The 22,470-nt window shown below is 53.5% G+C and overlaps 1 protein-coding gene across 2 annotated transcripts in view; it reads right to left on the reverse strand.

Moving 5' to 3' along the window:
• Positions 1 to 11,932, reverse strand: part of OLFML2B (olfactomedin like 2B) — a 35,571-nt gene extending 23,639 nt beyond the window's left edge. Inside the window, exons 1-3 of one of the 2 annotated variants that reach the window (XM_039245990.1) lie at positions 11,512 to 11,932; positions 8,928 to 9,191; positions 6,804 to 6,911 (exon numbers count right to left, since the gene is read on the reverse strand). In XM_039245990.1, coding sequence (XP_039101921.1) covers positions 6,804 to 6,911; positions 8,928 to 9,191; positions 11,512 to 11,688 — 549 coding nt within the window. In that variant the 5' untranslated portion in view covers positions 11,689 to 11,932. The remainder of the gene's footprint in view (positions 1 to 6,803; positions 6,912 to 8,927; positions 9,192 to 11,511) is intronic. The other variant, XM_039245989.1, reaches the window with a different exon arrangement.
• Positions 11,933 to 22,470: the final 10,538 nt, after the last annotated feature.

Here is a 22,470-nt window from a genome sequence, read left to right on the forward strand (position 1 = left end):
CCTTTCAGACCAGAAGCACAAAGGCCACCAAATCCTTGGGTCTGAGGAAGCAGCCGCAGCAAAGCTTCCTGGGCTGGCACGTTCTGGGGTGCCGGCCGGTTCTGAGTCTGGTAACCACATCATGGATTTTTAAACTTTTTTTTAATGTTTATTTATTTTTGAGAGACAGAGAGAGACAGAGTGTGAGTAAGGGAGGGGCAGAAAGAAAGGGAGACACAGCATCCGAAGCAGGCTCCAGGCTCTGAGCTGCCAGCACAGAGCCCAACGTGGGGCTTGAACCCACAAACTGCGAGATCATGACCTGAGCCAAAGTCAGATGCTCAACCGACGGAGCCACCCAGGTGTCCCTTTTTTTTTTTTTTTTTTGCATCATAGATTTTAAATTGTACTTGGACACAAAACTATCAGGGGAAGCGGCTTCAGATGACACACATGGTTCTGCGGTGACCATCTGCACTCACAGACAAGGTCAAAGCCCGGCAGACAGGTGTGAGAAAAAGGGAAGGGTCACCCTCGCCGGAAGGTGCACGGCCTCGGCAACGGAAGGCACGCTCCAGGAAGCCTGCAGGCATGCAGCTCAGTTAAGAGCCATGCAGGCACACGCGTACACAGTCCCATGCACGTCCAAGTACTTGTGCTCTGACGGGTGTCCCGCTGCCCAGTGGGGGTGGGGCACTTCTCACAAAGATTTGCAATCTCTTTAGGAATGACTGAATCCTACTAAAACCTTGATGCTAGAAGACATTATTTTAATGACCTGTCCCTCTGTCCTCTCCACTTTGATAATCAATCTGCTCCGGGCAGCAGTACTCAGTGCTGGGCGGAGGCCCCCATGACTCTGTCCCGCCGCCTTCAGAATCCACCCCCGGGCTTGGGATCTCCCGGGCCACTCACAGCTGGGGGTAAAAGTCTTCTCTGCAGGATCCGAACCACCGCCAGGCCTCCATGCGGTGAACAAGGTTTGCCTTTGGAAGCCACAGATTTTCCTTCTAGACTTCTGATTCCTGTCCCTGCTGGCACCCACCCCCGACTCTAATGTAACTCGCACTCCCTGGATGTCCTTCCCCTTCCTGGCCACTCCCAGGAGAGGGTCAGCCTTGCTTGGCCACAGCAAAGGCCCCTGGGCCACTGACCACTCTGGATGTTACTTCTCCTTGGACCAGTTCCCGAGGAACGTCCGTGGGGCTTCAGGCCTCCACAGGGTGGACAGAAAAGATGTTTGGGGGTGAGGTTTCTGGGTTATGGAGAAATGGCCCTGCTCTCTCCAAACTGACGAAAGCTAGAGTCTGACCGCACCAGGTGTTGGTGAGGATGGGCGTGGCACCTTCATTCCCTGCCGGAGGGAACGTAAACTTGAACTACCGCTTGGGAAAACAGCGTGGCGATGCCCCCGACCAATGGCGAGAAGCGTAACCACCGTCCCTGTAGCTTCCTTCCTGCTCACACGCCACGGAGAAGCGCCCACGCGGGTGGGCCAGGGACACAGCCGGGGACGCGCAGGGCCAGGGAAACTCCTGGGCTACCGTGAGTTACAAAACTGAAAGCGCACCGGCATCCATCACCAGGAGAGCAGATCGGTACACTGGGGTACGGTCACACAGTGGTGCAGGCACACCATAGACTACTGCATGGCAATAAAAGCAAATGAACTACTGGACACAGAACAACGTAGGTAACTATTAAAAACAAGGGGGTGTCTGGCCGGCTCAGTTGGTAGAGTGTGTAACTCTTGATATGTGGGTTGTGAGTTCGAGCCCCACGTGTGGCGTGGAGTTTACTTAAAAACTATTAAAGGGGCGCCTGGGTGGCTTAGTCGGTTAAGCGTCCGACTTTCGCTTAGGTCATGATCTCGCGGTTCGTGGGTTCGAGCCCCGCGTCGGGCTCTGTGCTGACGGCCAGCTCAGAGCCTGGAGCCTGTTTCAGTCCGTGCCCCCCTCTCTCTCTGACCTGCTCACGCTGTCTCTCTCTCTGTCCTAGAAATAAATTAAAAAAAAAAAAAAAAACTATTAAAAACAGGGGCGCCTGGGTGGCTTAGTCGGTTAAGTGTCTGACTTTCGCTTGGGTCATGATCTCGCGGTTCGTGGGTTCGAGCCCCGCATCGGGCTCTGTGCTGACTGCCAGCTCAGAGCCTGGAGGCTGTTTCAGAGTCTGTGACTCCCTCTCTCTCTGACCCGCCCCTGCTCACGCTGTCTCTCTCTCTCTCTCCTAGAAATAAATAAAACATTAAAAAAAAAAAAAACTATTAAAAAAAATTGAGGGATGCCTGGCTGGCTTGGTCGCTTAGGTGCCTGACTTTGGATCAGGTCATGATCTCATTGTTTGTCAGTTGGAGCTCGGTGTCAGGCTCTCTGCTGTCAGCGTAGAACCTGCTTCAGATCCTCTGTCCCCCACCTCGCTCAGTGCCCCTCCCCCGCTCACATTCTCCCTCTCTCTCTCAAAAACATTAAAAAAATAAGAAAAAGAAACGTTAAAAAAATAATAAAATCTTAAAAAAACACACAAATGAGTGAAAGAAACCCAACACACACACACTGACACACACCATCCTGTAGGACTCTTAATTGAGTTGGAAAACAGACATAACTAGTATATTTAGAGATGCATCCTTAGGTAATGAAAATGTTTTTTAAAAAAAATAAGCAAGGAAGATGACTGATGTAAAAGTCAGGACAGAGGTTCTCTGGGGGGGGGGGGTGGTGAGGAGAGGGCACGTGGGGGCGCTGAGCTTTCCTAAGCCAGGTGGCCGTTACATGGGCATTTACTTTGTAGTATCTTTTAAAGTTTACTTATTTTGACAGAGAGACAGAGAGACAGAATGGAAGCTGAGGAGGGGCAGAGAGAGAAAGAGAGAGGATCCCAAGCAGGTTCCACAGTGCGGGCCTCAAACTCACAAACGGTGAGATCATGACCTGAGCTGAAATCAAGTCGGACACTTAACCGACTGAACGCCCCAGGCGCCCCTGCTTTGTAATAATTTAAGCTGCACTTTCACGGTGTATGTACTTTTCTACACATGCGTTGTTTTTCACCATTTAGAACAAAAGCTTCATGAAAATTGCTCCGCGAAGCAGAGCTCTCAGAGTTGATTTTGAGACCCTAACAGTTTATGGGGCACCTGGGTGGCTCAGTCGGTTAAGCGTCTGACTTGAGCTTAGGTCATGATCTCATGGTTTGTAGGTTCGAGCCCTGCATTGGGTTCTGTGCTGACAGCTCAGAGCCTGGAGCCTGCTTCAGATTCTGTGTCTCCCTCTCTCTCTGCCCCTCCCCCATTCATGCTCTGTTTCTGTCTCAGTTATAAACATCAAAAAAAAAAGTTTAGATTCTATTTCTCTCTCCTTCCTCAGTCATCTGCAAATGCAGTTTCCATTTCCGCGCCTTCCTACACACCTGTGCCCACCCCTACCGCCAAGCTCTGATCCTCCTCTGGGCCACATGCCCTTCCAATCTGACCCCTCCGTCTGGTCTGACCTCCAGAGCACTCCCCTTGGGATTCCAGAATATCCACAGACCAAGAGCAGAACTGCTCCTCCGTTCCGCCTGCAGAGCCCGGCTGCAGGAGTGTTTTTTCCATTTACCCAACACCGTGCCTCTTTGCTGCGTGCAGACAGACAGACAGACAGACAGAAAGAAGCAGCCAGCACGGGCCAGGAGACCAGAGGCTGGGTGTCACTCCGGGAGACCGGGGCCCGGGCCCATCTGTGACAAGTGCCATGCCGCGGCACCCTGGAGTCTTGGGCTGCTGCTGTGGGGAACCTCTGACGTCTGCTAATCCTATTTAACAGGATTTCTGGGATACAGCCACAGTTCTGCCTAGAAATTCCCTTGGAAGAGCTATTGTTTTAAGCTCGGGTTAGGAAAAAGTGATGCTTCCTGGGCAGATAGCAATGACTCAAAGCCACTTACAGGGCTGATTAGAAAGAGCCCTGGCCCAGGGGCCAGAAGCCCTGAGCTCCCGCCTGCATTTCCCTGCCCTTTCCACAGGCCCCATGTCCTGCCCAGCTCATAGGAATAAATGTACGGAATGTATACGGGGTGGTTTAAAAACCATAATTGCTATATAAATAGAGGGGATTATTAATATAAAGAGCCAGTTTTTGCTACTAAAAGTACCATGGGTTTTAAAAGAGATCACTGTCAAAACAAAGAAAAGAAAAAGGAAAAAAAAAGATCACTCTCATTGATAGAACTAAGATCGATGTTGGCAAAAATCTAGTTATTGGGCGACTGCATCAAATTCCCCCACTGAATCCATTCCTCTCCTCTGCCGGCAGTAAGGGCTCAACTGCTAACGGGCTGGAAACAGACTACAGCCCTTGAACGAAGCCCTCAGAGGCTCGGCGCCTGACCCTGGCCTCCCGAGCACTGTGCTCCAGCCCCCGAGCTGCCTTTCCCAGGCTCTTCCGAAGACAGAATGAAACCCAGGTGAAGGCGGAAGTGGCTGTCTGCCCTGTTCCTATTTAAAAAAAAAAAAAAAAAGCAATCTTTTTTTAGGAGGGGCATTGCACATTTGGATGGTGCTGAATGCCAAGGGGAAAAAAAGAACTTTCCCATTTCCAAGGACGACCCGGGTCCTGGTTTAACTCCTTCTGAACCCATTTGAAAGAATCAGAAAGTCGTTTTCAGAGAGAGAAAGGATCCCAAGCCCCCATGAGGCCCGTCGGTAGGAGGGGGGTGGTGAGGGTTCCCAGTCTCCCCACTCCAGCCGCCCACGCTGGGGACAGAGAGAGTGAACATCAGGCCTGCTTCTCCCGGGAAGCGTCCTCAGCGAGAGTGGGCTGATGTGGTCCTGCTGACCACCTCGAACTGTCTGTGAAGGTCACGTTCCAGGGCCCCGGCCCTTCTCATCAGGCCTGGTAACTGAGTGGCTGGGGACCCACCAACCCTCCGAGAGCCGGCAGCCATTGTCAGAAGACGCCCATCACTGCATGGGGTGAGTCAAGCCTAAAGACAGGGGGACAAGGAAGTGTTCGCTTTCCGGGAACACCGTCTGGAGCGAAAGGAAGCGTCCAAAAGCAATTTTGGCGAGGGTGACACTTCATCACCCGCGTCCCAGCGACCCCGACAGAGCAGCAGGCAGACACTGCCCCCACTCAATCCTTGGCCATACCCTGAGCGCCTTGTTTTATCTAACCATTTCAAAGTGTTTCCAGAATGATCAGCTCACTTTTTATGCCCTCAGCAACCATACACGGTATGTGGGGCAGCTTTCCCACTTTACAGATGGAGAAGGTGAGATACAGCTGCTTGGGGGCAGAGAACAGAGAAGGGTCCACTCCGGCCACATCCCAGCCCAGGGAGCGCTCTTTCAGCCAAACTGAAGAGCCTTCCCTCTCTCACATCCTAAGGCTACTAATTAGCCATCACAGAACCCCAGCTCCATCATGACAGCCCCCCCGCCAAAGCCCACTTTTTCATGAGGACAACAGGTCCAATTAATCATTCCATTATTAAACTTGCCATTTACGGCAACATTCTAAAGATTAAATAGACCTAATTTTTTGAGTCACTGTTTCATGTATCAGTTCAAGACCTGGGTGCCGGTCAACAGCACATCCGTAAGCTCCTGACCAAGAAGGCTGAGTGGCAAACATCCCTTTCTGGCGGTGAAATGACTTATCTATGTGTTAAAGCATCGTAGCAACGGAACAGTGTCAAGGTTATGACGGTGGGGAAGGATGTCTATTATCTCACACCCCCACCCCCCACAACACCCCCTGAAAAGCACGGTGCCAGGCACACACCTCCCTGGAGCCTGGTCATAACCATGTGATGTGTGTGATAATTACACCATCAGTCTGTTCTTCCAGGGGGTGAGGACCCGGACCGTTTTCCGGCAGGGAACAGTATGTATCGGTAATCATTTCCACGTCTTCTTTCTTGAACGTGAACCTGAAATGGGTCACCACACAAACGCGTACACATGTATAGAGACAGAGAGCAGGACAGTTCAAACCAAACCAGAAGAAGAAATGAACAACCATACACCCAGAAGGGAGACGCCGCCATCTTAAAACTGGAAGTGAGATGCTAATTGTACTTTCACTTTTCATGTAGCTCTGAGTTCCCTGGAAGCCAAGGTAAAAACAGAAATACATTGGGGACCCCTGGGGGGCTCAGTGGGTTAAGCATCTGGCTCTTGATTTGCGCTCAGGTCATGAGCTCATGAACTCATGGTTTGTGAGTTCAAGCCGCGTGTGGGGCTCTGTGCTCACGGCTCAGGGGCCTCCTTGGGATTCTCTCTCTCTCTGTCCCTCTCTCTCTGCCCCTCCCCCTCTTGAGCACGTGCAGGCACACATACACACTTTCTCTCTCAAAATAAATAAACTTTAAAAAAATAGAAATACCTCAGTTATGTGGGTCTGTGTACAAAAAAAGGAGATATTTACATTTTTTTAAAATATTTTTTATTTACTTCTAGGAGAGAGAGAGAGAGAGAGAGAGAGACAGCGTGAGCAGGGAAGGGTCAGAGAGAGAGGGAGACACAGACTGAAACAGGCTCCAGGCTCTGAGCAGGCAGTCAGCACAGAGCCCGACGCGGGGCTCGAACCCACAAACCGCGAGATCATGACCTAAGCGAAAGTCGGACGCTTAACCGACTAAGCTACCCAGGCGCCCCAGGAGATATTTACATTTATATTTCATTGATTCTCTGTCAGCCCCCATTCGGCTGTTTTCTTCCCAAAGCACAGGATGGGTGAAGTCTAGTCAGGACACGTGCTTTCAGAAAAAACAGACTGTGGGAAGCTGGACACACTTTCGGGCCGGACCAGGAGAAAGATACGGAGCCCCAGGCTCTTCCTTACCTCTTCCAGTTTGTCCACCCGTCCAATCAGTTTGGTAGTGACGGAGTGTAGCTTCAGCAGGTCCAGGCCGTAGAAAGCTCCTTCCAGCATGTCCACAATGGTAGAGAGCTGCGGGACAGGAGCGGCGCGTTAGTCGAGGGCTGGGGTGTGACGCGCCCAGGAGGAGACGGCTCCCGTCAGGCCCCAGTGCTGGAGGCTCGACAGGGCGGCCACTGGTCAGCCGCGGAGAGGGGGCCCTTGGAAACCGGTGCTCGCAGAGGGGGGCGCATAAACACAACGGTGGAAGTGCCACGCCTCCTGGAATGCTCAGATAAGAAAATGGCAGAGTCCTAGAAAAACAAGTGAAACTGAAGTCCACACGTCTTCACCCAATCGCTTGTACCCCGTTTCTCCTGCTAGCGGTATGTGTGCCTGTCTTTCCTATTAGGCTGTCAGCTCCTTGCAAGTGGTGCCCCATCTGTGTTTCCCCAAGATCTCTCGCACAGCACCTGGCCCGCAAGGGGTGATCTATAAGTACTCAACAAAGCGGCTCATAAACTTTGATGCCTTCGATGCTTCTGAAACACCCAACTTCACTGTGCACCCTGGAGGATACTAACGGTGTTCCCTTAGCGCTAAAAGCTAAACTAACTATGGGGTAAAGGAGACCCCAGGACCCCTGTCTGAGATGGCATGCCGTCTTAGGGCACGGGCCTTCTCAGTGCTTTGAATGCTGTCCTTCCCGCCAGCACTCTGGGAGGACGGTGGCTGAGGCTCCGGGGGTATCCAGGTCACCCAGAGCGCAGGCAAAGGGGCAGGCGAGAGACGCTTACACCGAGCCTCCCTGCCGAGGACCAGCCCCTGAAAGGTCTGCTGGACACGCCTGGGCCGTCTCTGCTCCCCACCCGTCTCCCAGCCTTGCTGGTAGGTGACGAATTCCACCGAAGAAGAGACACCCATGTTCAGAAGCCCCCCCCCCTTCCTCCCCACCAGAGGAAAGCAGCCAAATCGTGGGCGAGAGCCACAGAAAGACGGGTTGTTGGCATGTGCTGTGATGATTTTCTCATCAGCTCCCAATAGAGAATTCTGCCTGCTGTTGTTCCAGAAGCCCCCGATGTCCAATCCTGCAGCCGGGTGGTTCAGAAAGCCGTGCGATGGTGGGGCCGCAGCTCCAAGACACGTCGGACCCCAGGACAAGGTGCTAGAGCCTCGCGCGGCTACCCACCTCCGCGCAGGGCATCAACGACCGCCCGCTACCGGGTGTGTGCCAGGTGCCGGGCACGGCGGCAGCTCTTCACGCTGGTCATTCACCAACAGGACAGTGCCTACGGACCCTGACTGTGCATCAGGCACTGTGCTGAGTCCTCGGCACGGCCACCCATTGGTTCCCCAAACACCGCCCGAGGGGGACGCGGTTATCCCCACTGGCTACTCAAGAAGACTAAGGTCGGCCAAGGTAGGTAGGCACCTCGGGTAGGATTTCACAGCAAAGAAAGGCGGAGCCATGGTTCGAACCTCTGTCTGACTGCAAAACCAGGCCTGTGCCACTACTCCTCCCCCGCCCACCCCCGCCCCCCTCCCTGCAAATGAAACAGGGAGGGCAGAGATCAGAGGAAGCCCTTAGGCAACCCAGGCAGCAGCCTCAGGCAGGCCCGAGCTCCCCCACCCCGTGGGCCAGGACCACAGTCTGATGCCCACCTACATGGGCCCCGGGCCCCAGGCCCCTCCGACCCTGGGTCACCCCGGCCCCTGGGCTGAGGACCCACAGGCTCGCTCCTCTGTGTCCCTCGCCTCCTTAGGGCGCGTGCTGGGCCCACAGCACATCGTGGCAACAGCTCTCCGGGAGAAGAACAGAGTTCTTCCGGCCCCTGGGCCTGGCAGCGGCTCCCAGGCCCAGCCTCCCGGGCTCTGCAGGGAGAGGCAGGTGCACTCCGGTCCCCGCGTCTCCCCTAGACATCGGGACTGCAGACAACGGCTCTGTCAGATCATCAGCCTTGGACACATGCAGCACTCAGGATGCCAGGGCCCGACCTTCACAGGCTAAGACAGGTCTCTAAGGCCTCCCCACCCCGCAGCAGCTTCTGCCGGAGCCCTGGGTCCCGAGGTGGCCTCCCGCCCGTGGCCTCGCCCCACACCGGGTCCTACCTTCAAGTCCCGGCTGTCCGCCGCCCGCAGCTTCTGGAGCCGGAAGTCTCCCTCACAGGGGTTGAGGGCCGACGGGGGTGCGACACAGGCACATTTGCAGGATGAGCCCGTCGTGATGGTCTCCACGGTGTAGAAGTCTTCCTTCCTGGAGGTCCCCTCGTTGACCCTCTGGCAGGCGTCTCGGCCCAGCGGTCTCACCACGCACTTGCACTGACAGTCCGAGCCCTCAGACACGGCCTTGACCTTGTCATAGTCTCCCAGCAGCTAGAGGCAGAGAGAAAGCAAGAGAGCGCTGGGCGTGCAAACACAGGCTCCCAGCAGCCCGGCCCCCAGGGTGGCTCTCCCTCCACCCGGTCGAACGTCCCGCGCTGGCCCGAGACCTCAGACAGCTCTGAACTGCGGAGAGAAGTGGTCATCGGAACACCATCTGCTGACTCTGAAATTTCCTTGAAGGCGCTAGGAGTCCAGCTCATTCGTCTGGGAAAGCTGTGCGCTTCTCAGGGGGCCTTCGCCTTTCATCGTTTCAAGGAAAAAACCCAAATGAGCCCCATCATTCATTCTTCCAACAGCCCTTGCCTTAGCGAGCATCCAGGTTGAGATTTTTAAAAAAAGGGAGAAAGTGGGGGCCGAAGGGAGGATCGGAAAGCTGATATTCCAACCTGAAGGCTACTGGCTTCGATCCTTGTTCAGTCAGTGAGCACGTACTGAGTGCCCATCCGGGGCTCTGGCATGTGGGCTGACGGGCCAGAGAGCCCATCGCAGGCGCTCTCCGTGCAGGAGACACACAGAGCACAGTCATGCCAGGTAAAAGGTGGTAAGTGCCCTGACATGGGGCATTGCGGCGCGGGTGGGGGGGGGCGCGGAGGGGGTCTCAACCTGGCAAGAGCAGCTCCGGCGTATAATCAGAGGAGACTTCCTGGAGGAAGCGGTATCGGATCCGGCCCTCGAAGGACGGCTTCGATTTGGAAAAAGAGAGGCTGAGTAAACCTTACTCAGAGATTCATTTGGCTCCTAGAACGGCTTCTGAACCCAAACCTTAGGCCAAAGCCAGGAGAGCAAATGGGCAGAGCCTGCTGTTTCTACAATGCCAAACATTTCCTCCTGCGCAGCGGCCCCTGCCAGCCTCCCGGGGCTGGAAAACACGCTGTCTAGAGCCACCATCCTTGGGCACTTGCTGGCGGGGGGGGGGGAGCCTCCTTCCTCCCCTGCTCCTCTGCAGACCCTGCGTCCCCAAAGCCACGGAGCTCCCTCTTTCTAGGCACAGAGAAGGGCTCCCTTCACTTGACTAATGAAGCTCGGCAGGCAGGCACCGACCTAGCTGCAGTGGAAATGTTCCCGGGATGCTGTCGGGGGTGGGAGAGGGTGGGGAGAAGGCTCGTAATGTTTTTCTTGCAAAGCTTGGGTTTCTTCTAGCACTAATATTTGCTTTAGAGCTGTTGTCAAATACAGAAGGGCCCCGCGGACGAGGCAGCGGCAGCACAGGGTGGCTGAGGCGGCCGGTCCGCAGGGGCTGACAGTAAATCGTGGCTGAAACTAGGCCGAGGCTCCCCCCCGGAGCCCTGGGTGGACCCCTTCCTTCCCGAGAGTCCGGCTGCAGGGCCACTTGTGCCCGGTCCTCCAGGGCCCCGACACGAAGGACTTTAATGGGCTTTCGGTTCAGGGGACAGTGCAAGGTGGCTCTAGGACAGACAGCAGCATAACTTCCCGAGGAAGGGGAGCTGACCTTCCTCCGGGAAGGAGACAGGGCGCAGTGCAGAGGCTTTGAGGGATGCAGTCAAGGCACCCTCCCTCAGCCGTCCCTCATCTTTAGGATGATGGCAACAGCCACCGCACGTCGCAGTGCTGGCCCTCTCTGGAGAGCACGAACGGAACGCTCCAGAGACCCGTCCCTTCCAGTCGCCTGGGCTGCAGACTGTGAGAGGACCCGGCTCTACCCACCTGGACTACAGAAGGGACACCTGGATGTGTGACCATCGAGTCAGATAGAACAAGCCAAGTATTTGGTAAAGGGGCACTTGAGGAAGCCGGTCTCCATCAGCTGGCACTCACCACCCCCCCACCCCCGCGGACCGCCGGCCAGAAGTGAGTGGGTCTGCATTTCCAGCCTGCGACCACAATACACCGCGTCTTGTCGGCCGCCCCTCTGTGCGGGGCCACCTGCCACGCGCCGCACCTGGGGCCGCTGCCCTGTCTTCACCCGCTTCTCCCTGGGGTGTGTCTCACCCCCGCCGGCGTGTCAAGCGCCTGGGGCAGCCTCCCGCCCAGCGTGCCCGCCTGTTGTCACGTTCCAATTCCCACGAACAGCCACACAGGCACGACACGACCACACTTGCGCAACCTTCGAGCTATAAAGGTCTGGATTATTATTTGCTAAATCCCTCTTTTCAGATCGCTGCGTGGAGTCGTCCCCTCCTCTCCTTTCTCCCGATTCCGTAACCTTGAAGTTACCCCCGCGGACGCCGGAAGGACCCCGTCCCTTCCCCGAGGAGGGCACCGCGCACGCCCCTCCCGCGCGTTAACGGGGCGCAGGGGTCCCCCCAGCGCCCGGGCCCGGGGTGGGGGGTGGCCAGGGCCCGCCGCCTACCTGCGACAGAACGTTCTCCTGGTTGTCCGCCTCGTTCTGCAGGGTCGCGTCCTCCGTGGGCGCCACCGTCGGCGCGTCCGGGGTCCCGCCCGTGCCGGCGGGGGTCACGCTGGCCCCCCACCGGGCCCTGGCCACAACCAAAGCGCCGCAGACGAGCAGCAGCAGGGGCTTGGCCATGAGGGACGCGGGCAGAGGGGCTGCGCCCGTGGGAGAGCGGCGGGCTCGGGCTGCGGGCTGGCACTGAGGCCCGGGAGTGGCCGCTCAGAGCGCCTGCTGACGCTGGGCGCGGCCGAGCGCGGCGGGAGGGTGCGCCCCCGAGCCCCGGCTCATGTCCTCCCCGGCGCGAGCGGCCGCGACTGTGCGGCCCGGGCCGCGAGCGGGGCGCGGGGCGGGGGCACCGGGGGGGCGGGGCGGGGGGCGGCGGCACCCGGAGCGAGCGCGGCGTCCGCGCGAGGGCTCAGGTGGCAGGCGGGGCGCCGGGCGCGCGGGGCGCGCGGGGGCGGGGGCGGGGCGGCGCGGGCGGAGGGAGGGAGGCGGGGCGGGGCCTCCATTGTGCGCGCGGCCCGCCCCTCCCGGCCCCGCTCGGCGCCCCCGCGGCCGCCGCCGCCACCCCCATCACGCGCGCCCACCCCCGCCTCCCACGAAGTCTGGGGTCCCCCGTGCGGTTCCGGCCGGCGGCCGCGCGCCCCTTGACTCGGAGGCGGGCCGCGGGCGCTCGCTCGAGCCCGAGCCCCTCTGCTCCGCGCGCCCCTTTCCGTGCACCCGGGGGAGAAGGAGCCTGGCGCTCGGCACCTCTCTTCCCGGACCGGGCTCGCGGCGCGAGCTCCGGCAGCTTTGAACTTAGCGCCACTGGTAGCCCGCCCGCCGGCCGCGGCGTCGCAGCCTGGCAATACCTCCACCCAGAGGATGGCCGCTGAACTCCCTGCCGGATCTGTGTGTCCGATTGCCAAGGCCGTGGCTGTCAGTCGCGGACACTGCGCCGGTCCCCGTGCGGGCAGCTGCTGCCCGAGAATCCAGTGATTGTCCGAGGGAACCGCCCTTGCTGTCTACCTGCTTCGGGACAGGTGTCAGAGTCTCGCCACGGCATCTCCAAGACGGCGTCCACTTTCAACAGCGTGCGATTGTGTTACAGCGTCCCATAATTAGTGTCTCTTTTCGGGGGGTCCGGGGGGCCCAGTCCGTTGAGTGTGGGGCTTCAGCTCAGGTCGTGATCTCACCGTGAGTTCGAGACCCGCATGGAGCCCCTCATCGGCTTGCTGCTGTCCGCGCAGGGCCCGTTTTGGATCCTCTGTTGCGCCCCGCCACTCACCACCACTTTGGATTCCCTGTCCCCCACTCTCTATGTCCCTCCCCTGCTCATTCTCTCTCTCGCTCAAAAATAAACATTAAAAAATTTTAGTGTCCCTTTTTGTGAACCTACTATAAAGATTAAAGATTAAATAATGTGTGAATTCAAGGAAAGGCACTCTGCCTTCCAGGACCACTGTCATCCTGAAAGTACTGAACAGAGCCAGACCCCTTCACAGAATTTTTTTTTTAATGTTTTATTTATTCCTAGGAGAGAGAGAGACAGCGTGAGCAGGGGAGGATCAGAGAGAGAGGGAGGGAGTCACAGACTGAAGCAGGCTCCAGGCTCTGAGCTGGCAGTCAGCACAGAGCCCGACATGGGGCTCGAACCCACGAACCGCAAGATCATGACCTAAGCGAAAGTCGGACGCTTAACCGACTAAGCCACCCAGGCGCCCTGAACCTTGCTGGTACATTTTAAAGAACAATGCCTAAGAAGACCATAATCCCTTAGAATCAAATGAATCATAAGACTTGTCTACATTTCTACTCATCTGTTTGCATACTTACCTATTGGCAAGCATAGCTCCATCAATTTCTGAGAAAGTTTTGGCCATTAAAACCCAAGCAAATTCCCCATCATATTTATATTGACCTAAAAAATATTGAAATAAAATTTCAACTGCTTTTTTCTCTGTGAGCCCTTAATCCTTTTATATCTTTGGTGACTGATCGATTCCTGGGTTTCCTCTACTTTGTTGGTGATTAGTTTGTTACTCTCAATATATTTTACCATGCTTTTTCTTTTGATAGTTCTTACTGCTTATGGATGATGATTGTAGCAGATTATATTATAGCCACAGGGTTTTAAAAATACCTTTAAATACACACATCCCTCCACCCCCAAGAAAAAACTCTGAAACTTGGTCTCCGATTAGGGCAGCCTTTGTTCTTAACTTCCTGAACCCATGTCCATAGGTGGTGTATATGAACAGGTGACTATCATGTCAGATGGCCAGTGTTCCTTACATATTTTAAGGCTCCAGGGCCTAGAATTGGAATATTAGCTGAGCTGGNAAAAAAAAAAAAAAAAAAAAAAAAAAAAAAAAAAAAAAAAAAGAAGTGCCGAATGTTGGCTAAGCACAAGACAACAAACGAGGTTACTAGATATTGAATGGGAAGATAAGAATGTCCATGTTTTCCAGAAGGAGTGGGGTGAAAGTGACGCGCTAAGCAGCATAAGTGCTCGAATGTAAGGCAGGGTGAGAGCATTTGCCAAGGAGATTCAAGGAGGTATAGGCCACTTGTAGCTGAAAGGTCAGGGCTTCACGGAAGAGGGTCTCTGGGCATGTCTGGGTTTACGGAAAGGCTTCAACAAGGGACAAGATAAGTCATCAAGACGTAGGCAAGAAAGAGAGAGCACTGTGGGCAGAGACCCAAGCCTGAAGTGGATATTCAGACCTCAGACTGCTCCCTTCTCAGGGAAGACCTTCCGGACTCCAGTATCAGGGCAATTCCTCCCGTAGCATTCGTACCTCTGCCTCACAGAATTATGCGAATTACTTAATCATAAGTAGTTGAAGCCAGACCTTGCTACGCTTTGCCCATTCTCTTTTGCCAGATATTCAATTCACCAATCTTTCTTGTAGCTGGGGGCAGCCACATGATTCGGTTCTGGTCAGTAGAATAAAATATACCTATGGAGTCTAGAAAAGATATTTTGCCTCCTGGTCAAAGAAACAAATTAGAGAGAGGAACTTTCTGGTGCCCCAGGAAAGCTTATTTCCTGTGTTTGATTGTAGTCATGATGCCGGGAGCTGTGGCAGCCATCTCACGACCGTGAGGCCTTTCTCCTATTGAACTGAAACAGATCTCCTTTGAAAGTTTCTTTTTAAAGTTCAGTCCTGGGGTGCCTGGGTGGCTCAGTCGGTTGAGCGTCCGACTTTGGCTCACGTCATGGTCTTGCGGTTTGTGGATTCGAGCCCCGTGTTGGGCTCTGTGCCAACAACCAGCTCAGAGCCTGGAGCCTGTTTCAGATTCTGTAGCTCCCTCTCTCTCGGACTCTCCCCTGCTCACGCTCTCTCTCTCTCAGAAATAAATAAAACATTAAAAAAGATAAATAAAGTTCAGCCCTGGGGTGGCTCCATTGGATGAGTATCAGATCTTGATTTCTGCTCAGTTCATGATCCCAAGGTCAAGGGATTGAGCCCTGGGTCAGGCTGTGTTCTGAGTGTGGAGTCTGTTTGAGATTCTCTCTGTGCCTCTGCCCCTCTCTCCATCACCTCCTCTCCCCCTCTCCTTCTCTCCCTCCTCCCACTAGCTGTAAAAAAAATTTTTTTTTAATTTTTAATTAAAATGAAGTTCAGTCCCATGGTCGTACGCAGAACACATCTAAGACCTTTCCCACAAGAGAGTTTTTCTTTCACTTAAATATAGAAACTGAGTACCTTCTGAATCTCCTTCTTTTTCAAGCTAACTAACTAACCAGATAACTAACTCTCCTTGTATCTCCATTTTATTCACCTGTTTCTCAGACCACCTGGTCTTTCGTACCTTCCATCATTCCAGTTATATTTTCTCTAGAGAGGTTTGAGTAGGTGTTACGGCATATTGAAACTACTTTTGCTCTTTTCCTGAGCACTGCTGTCTTATTACTATAGCCCGAGATTGCTTTGCCCTTTTGGCATTATGTTGCACCAATGATTCACAGTAATTTATTTTTTAAATACAGCTTTTCTTTTTCTTTTTGTTTTAACATGAATTCTATACTGGTTTCCTCCATCCTGTGCTTTCCAGCTATTTTTTTTTTTTTAATCCAAGTACAGGCCTTTATATTTTTTCCCACTGATTATTATCATGTTTTTGGCCTATCTTTTCATTCTGTTGAAATCTTGCTGTTTTTCCACTTGAGTTTTCCAAATTAAACGAGCATGGTTTCTGTCTTAATTCAAATAATTAATTTTAATAAGTCATATTCATTCGAATACAGCTAGATTCTAGAGCCCTGTCCCCATAATAGGAAAAGTATTTCCTTATTGATAGTAACTCCTCTGGTATGTGGGAGTCTGGGCACTCAGAGGTGCTCGTGCCGAGCCCCCGAGTCTTCCTCAGGTCTACAAGCGTTTCTCGGGAGACTTTGATCGCCTACCTTTCAGAAATCAAGATACACTGCCCATGGCGTTCCTTCCACCTGCCAGTCTGATAACCTGATTTGAAGATCCTGAGGTGAGCTTGGTTTGGCTTTCGAACATCCAAGCTGATGTGCTGTAAATTCCTTAGCATCCTTTGCTAAACATATGCAGATTCTACTTCACTTGATCTTCAGCAGATTAGTGTCAAATAGGTATCGCTCTCCCTGTTTAACAGATGAAAACTCTGAGGTATTAAGATAATGAGATGGGGGTGCCTGGGTGGTGCAGTTGGTTGAGTGTCCGGCTCTTGATTTAGGCTCAGGTCATGATCCTGTGGTTTGTGGGACTGAGCCCACGTCAGGCTCTGTGCTGGTAGCGCAGAGCCGGCGTGGGATTCTCTCCATCTCTCGATGCCCCACTCCCCCCTCAAAAATAAATAAATAAGCTTTAGGGGCGCTTGGGTGGCTCAGTCAGTTAATCGTCTGACTCTTGGTTTTGGCTCCGGTCATGATTTCACTGCTTCTTTGTAGATTCAAGCCCTGCATTGGGCTCTGTGCTCTCGGTGAGGAACCTGCTTGGGATTCTCTCTCTCTGTCTCTTCCCCCCTTGAACTGTCTCTGTCTCTCTCAAAAATAAATAAACTTAAAAAATAAATAACCTTTAGGGGTACCTGGGTGGCTCAGTTGGTTAAGTGTCTGTCTTCGGCTCAAGTCATGATCTTGTGGTTTGTGGGTTTGAGCCCCCACATTGGGCTCTGTTCTGACAGCTCGGAACTTGAAGCCTGTTCGAATTCTAGGTTTCCTTCCATCTCTGCTCCTTCCCTACTTGCATTCTCTCTCTCTCTCTCAAATATAAATAAAAATCAAAAAATTATTTTTTTATATTAAAATTTTTTAAATATTTATTTTGAGAGAAAGAGGGAGACAGATCATGAGTGGGGGAGGGGCAGAGAGAAAGAGAGAGAGAGACAGAATCGGAAGCAGGCTCCTGGCTCTGAGCTGCCAGCACAGAGCCCGTTACAGGGCTCAGATCCACAGACTGTGAGTTTGTGACCTGAGCCCTAGTTGGATGCTTAACCAACTGAGCCACCCAGGCGCCCCTAAAATTAAAAAAAAATTAACATTTTTATTTATTATTGAGAGACAGAGAGAGACAGAGCATGAGCAGGGGAGGGTCAGAGAGAAGGGAAGACACAGAATCTAAGCAGGCTCCAGGCTCTGAGCTGCCAGCACAGAACCCAACGCGAGGCTCACACTCACAAACGGCGAGATCATGACCTGAGCCGAAGTCGGACGCTTAACCAATTGAGCCACCCAGGCGCCCCCCAACCCCAGGTTGTTTTAAATAAATAAACAACCTTTAAAAAAGGCAATGAGATGAGAGTGCTTCCCATGTGCTGACGTTATTCAAAATACTCCTGAGGCAGGGGTATCGTCCCCTCTTGCAAATGAGAAAGCAGGCTCAGAGATGGAAACGTTCCCAGAATGGGGTCTTACAAAGGCCTGAACGTGCCACCTCAGCCAGCTGGGACCCAGGACCTTTACCCCGCAGGTGGCCGGGCGCCGGGGATCCCCGGTCAGCGGCTGCCCACCAGGCCTCCCCGGCCAAGTCTGCTTCTGGCCAGAGCACCTGTTTTCCAGTTTATCGGGGAGCCTCTTGGCTTCGCTCTGAAATGTCTGCCCGTAGAAACCCAAGGCTCTGTTTGCCAGGTGGGGCTGGGGTGGCTATAAATGGCCTGCCACCTAAGTGGGTAATTTAGCATATGCACCTGCCCCATGGCCGCAGAATCAAAGAGCCGGACAGAGTCCCCCGGGCACCATCATTCCGCCATCCCCCCCTCCCTGGCCCGCTGCCGCGTGGGAGCCCTGCCAGGGAACGGCTATAAACGCTGGAAAGGGGTGATGGAATGCTGGGCTGAAAATGAGTTCTTTTTCTCCTTCCCCCCCTTCACCTCACTTTGCTGCTTTCTCGGCTTCTTAGGTCGTCTTTGATCTTCTCTCTTCTTTAATGCAGTTGAATGCACTTATTGAACATATGTTACGAGCCAGGTGCTCTGAACACACAGAGATGAAGAGGAGGCCCCCGGCTTCGGGAGCTCATATTCTAGACGGTGTCGATGCGTAACTCTGAGGAAGCACACAAAAGAGCTTTCACTCCCCTCGAGATATTTCAGTAAAGCAGAGTGTTTTTCCTAACTGTGGGAGGGAGGGGAGGGAGCCTGTCTTGTAGGCAGGCAGGAGCCGTGAAAGGGTTTGGGCCAGGAGGTGGAGGAGGAGGGAGGGTGCCGGGCGTCAGGATGCGTAGACGGGATGAATTGCTTGGACGGTGGAGAGTAGACCGCGGAGAGAAAGGCAGTAAGGCAAATGCGCGGCGTCCCAGGGTTGTCCAGCCCGGCCCGTGCTGGATGGGTCACTCTGCTGACCCAGAGAGGAGCGCCCTTGCCTTGCGGTGACCCTGGAGGGCGCGGTGGGCAGAGGCCCTATGCCCTTCCGAGGGGTTTCCTGGCTCTGCTCCGTGGCACCGCTCCAGGAGATACAAGTCACATCACAGTCCACGTGACTGGACCCCCCTCCCCAAGGGTCATTCAGTCACAGCCCCCCACTGGGACAGGTCAGGAGCACTGTAGACAGCCTCTTGCTTCCGGCCGCCATGATACCCCCTACCCCCTCCTCCCTCCCTCCCTCCCTCCCTCTTCTGGTTCGCAGTCCTCCATGCTCACAAAGAGAACAGCTCTGAGCAGATAATGTGCTGTGGGGCAGTGTGCATTCACGAGCCCCTCGCCTCCCGCCTTCTCACAGATGCCTAATGTCTCCTTAATAATTCTGCCTCAGGGGCGCCCGGGTGGCTCAGTCGGTTAAGCGTCTGACTTCGGCTCAGGTCACGATCTCATGGTCCGTGGGTTCGAGCCCCGCGTCAGGCTCTGTGCTGACAGCTGGGAGCCTGGAGCCTGCTTCAGATTCTGTGTCTCCCTCTCTCTCTGCCCCTCCCCTGCTCGCTCTCTGTCTCTGTCTCTCAAAATAAAATAAAGACATAAAAAAATTAAAAAAAATAATTCTGCCTCAGTGGGGAGGCTTTACAGGCATATACTCCCAACAGAGGCAACTCATTGCCTTAATCCTACACCAGGAAATAAATAACTGGTAACTGGTTTTGCTAGGGAAGTAACAGAGGGAAGACACTGGGAAGTTAAAAAGACTCATGATGGGAGGGCACCTGGGTGGCCCAGTTGGTTAAGCCTCCGACACTTAATTTCAGCTCAGGTCTTGATCTCTCAGTCTCCAAGTTCAAGCCCCACGTCAGGCTCTGCACCCACAATCGGAGTCTTCTTGGGATTCCCCTCTCTCTGCCCTCCGTCCTCCCCAACACTTGCCTGTGCTCTCTCTTTCTCTCTCTCTCTCAAAATAAATAAAAATTTTAAAAATCTTTTTAAAAAAAGACTCATTGTGGGACAATCCCAGGTCTTAGACCTTGAAATGAGGTCTCTAGACTCACATTTGTTCCCCATCATTAGGAACGGATAGAAGCTGGGGAGAGGAGTGTGCCAGGTCAGGAAATGCAGGCACCGGGGTTACAGGGAAGGAAGAGAAGGGGAAACAGAGAGGTGAGACTAGAGGCCAGACCACATGAGGCCTTTACACTTCGCTGGGAGTTTGGATTTGAAGTCAAGGGCTAACGGGGAGAGAAGGAGATGGCAAAACCGTTATAAGGAAGGGAGGGGGGTAGTTGCCCTTGAGTTCCAGTAGACAGTCTCAGCTTGCAGTGTTGAGAACAGATGGGGGGGGAGTGGGGAGGGGTCTGCCTGAAGTAGGAAGGCCCGTTGGGAGGCTGTTCTAGAAATCCAGCACGATGGGGCACCTGGGTGGCTCAGCAGGTGAAGTATCTACCTCTTGATCTCGGCTCCGGTCGTGACCTTGACAACAGTGAGATGGAGCCCCAAGTTGGGCTCTGTGCTGACAGCGTAAAGCCTGCTTGGGAATCTCTCTCTCTTTCTCTTTCTCTCTCTGCCCCTCCCCTGCACATGTGCCTGCTCTCTCTCTTTCAGAAATAAATAAATAAACTTTAAAAAAGGTTTCATTTATTTTGAGAAGAGAGAGTGTGCGCGGGCACAGGGCGGGTTGACAGATGAGTGGGGGTATTAGTAACAACCCTTGGTCGTCAGTACAAAGAAGGAGACTTATTGTGAGGGTACAGGGGCATCTCATTCAACCCGAGGTCTCTAAGGTCAGTAAGGTCCACACAGTAGACAGCAGGTGTCCAGCCCACAGTTACTTGAAGAGAAGAGTAAGGCTTTCTGCTTCTCGGGGCCAATTCCAGATGCCCAAGGAAAGGAGTCCCATGTCACGTGGTCAGATACGTAATCCTGAACTAATCACACAAGGTGGGTGCGGAGGGGGTCAGGTTACTTTGTAGAAAGAAAGTGGGGAGAGGGGCAGGTCCCAGGGAGGACCAGACAAGTCAAAGGGGCTCACTGCACTCTTGCCCAGGGCTGGCTGGCTCTCTCTGTGTCCCCTCAAGCTCCAAAGATGCACTTAACATAAAGTAATAACATAAAGTAATCACCTTATAGGAAAGCAGAGATATCTCTCTATAAGAGACAATCCAGGGGGGCCTGGGTGGCTCAGTCAGTTGGGCGTCTGACTTCAGCTCAGGTCATAATCTTGAGGTTCATGGGTTCAAGTCCCACACTGGGTTCTGTGCTGACAGCTCAGAGCTTGGAGCCTGTTTCATATCCTGTGTGTGTGTGTCTCTCTCTACCCCTCCCCTGCTCATGATCTGTCTCTCTCTGTCTCAAAAATAAATTAAATTAATAAAAATAAAATAAAATAAATACAATTAAAAAAAAGAGAGACAATCCAACCCATCCTGCATAAAGAGAGAGAGACACACATACACACAGTCCAAATTAGTATCTAGGAATATCACAGGCAACTCTTCGGTGCGTCCACATCTCTGGGACAGATCTGTTCAGCGTGGCATGAAACGTCCAGATGTGACTTCTCACTAGGTTAAACACTAGCCTACCCCTCTCAGCCCGATGTAGACACTTCACTTGGTAGAATAGCCCCTGAAGATATTTAATCCAAACATGCTCTCTTCACGATGCCCCCTTTCCTTCTCTGGGGCACTGGAACAGCATTCAATCCTAGCCTCATCAGGCAGAGCCTGGACTCTGGGCTCAGACAGAGGGGCCGTGGAATCTGGCCTTTCCAAACGTATTAGTGACCTAGGGCAAGTCACTTTCCCTCTGTGAGCCCTGGTCTCTTCCCTCCAACATGGGGATCTTACAAACCCCATCCTGTGCTTCCTCTGTGCTCAGCAATATTGCCTTCTCTACCTTTTCTGGAACGAACCCCATCCCATAATTCCAATGCTAAAAACAATGAGAAACATAAACATCACAGGTGGATCAATAAAGATCTTGTGTTTAGCATCGAGAGGAAACGCAGACACTGATACGAAGGTGAAGGTTGACTTGGGGCAGGAGAGCGGCTCTGGCCTGAGCTCTGGAGGGGCGTCAGGGGCACAGACCTGGGCCGATGGCAATCTTGCCACCTTTCAGTGGGTGATCCTGGGCGAGTTTTTCTCTTATAAACCTTACTTTTCTAAGGTTGTTGTGGAGATCAGAGATACATAAAGAGGCCTGACCCATAGCTGGCCACATGCACAAATATTTACTGAATAGTGAATGACTGATAACATGGGAATAGTCAATTAAATGCTGGGATATGATCATGCCTGTTTCTGATTCACATGTGAACTTAGGAACTCTGTGCGTCAGTTTCTTTATCTGAAAAAGGAAGCAATCATTTTTTTCAAATACCTATTGTTGAGAGAGAGAGAGAGACAGACGGAGTGTGAGCAGGGGAGGGGGGGAGAGAGCGAGACCCAGAATCCGAAGCAGGCTCCAGGCTCTGAGCTGTCCGCACAGAGCCCAACGCAGGGCTTGAACCCACAAACCGTGAGATCATGACCTGAGCCGAAGTCGGATGCTTCACCGACTGAGCCACCCAGCAGGAGCCCCAGGAAACTATCATTTTTGGTCCTCTGTTCCTTCCACCTGACGATAATGGTTTAGACAAATTAAAGTTTTTCCCTTTTGGAAGTTTGCTTTGTTCCAGGGACTAGGGTTCAACCAGGTCACTTTCTGAAACTTGAGCGATTCCTGAAGTGACTTCAGAAACCGGGCTCTGGACGCAGCTGCCAGCCCCTTGCTTTTGTTGGCAGGACAGCCCAGGCACATCTGGAGGCTGCAGTGGCCCAGGTGGGGGTGAGGGTGATGGTGAGGATGGAGATGGGGGGGCGTTTCTCAGGGAGGACCAGCGGTGCAGCCCAGGGCTAGGCAGTGAGCAGAGCGAGGCAGCCCTGGCCTGGTGCAGAGTCCCGAGTGAAAACCCAAGGGACCCCTCACTCCAGACAGGAGGAAACCCAGCTACGTGCTCTGAGAGCCAGCCCTCCCATCCAAGAAGACACCTAAAATAGCAGCAGCGCGCTTGGATAGAGCAGCACCGCCACAGATTTCCATCTCCTGTGTCTGTCTTCT

Source organism: Hyaena hyaena, unplaced genomic scaffold, assembly GCF_003009895.1.
Source record: "Hyaena hyaena isolate Hyena2069 unplaced genomic scaffold, ASM300989v1 scaffold_275, whole genome shotgun sequence".
NCBI classification, from domain to species: domain Eukaryota; kingdom Metazoa; phylum Chordata; class Mammalia; order Carnivora; family Hyaenidae; genus Hyaena; species Hyaena hyaena.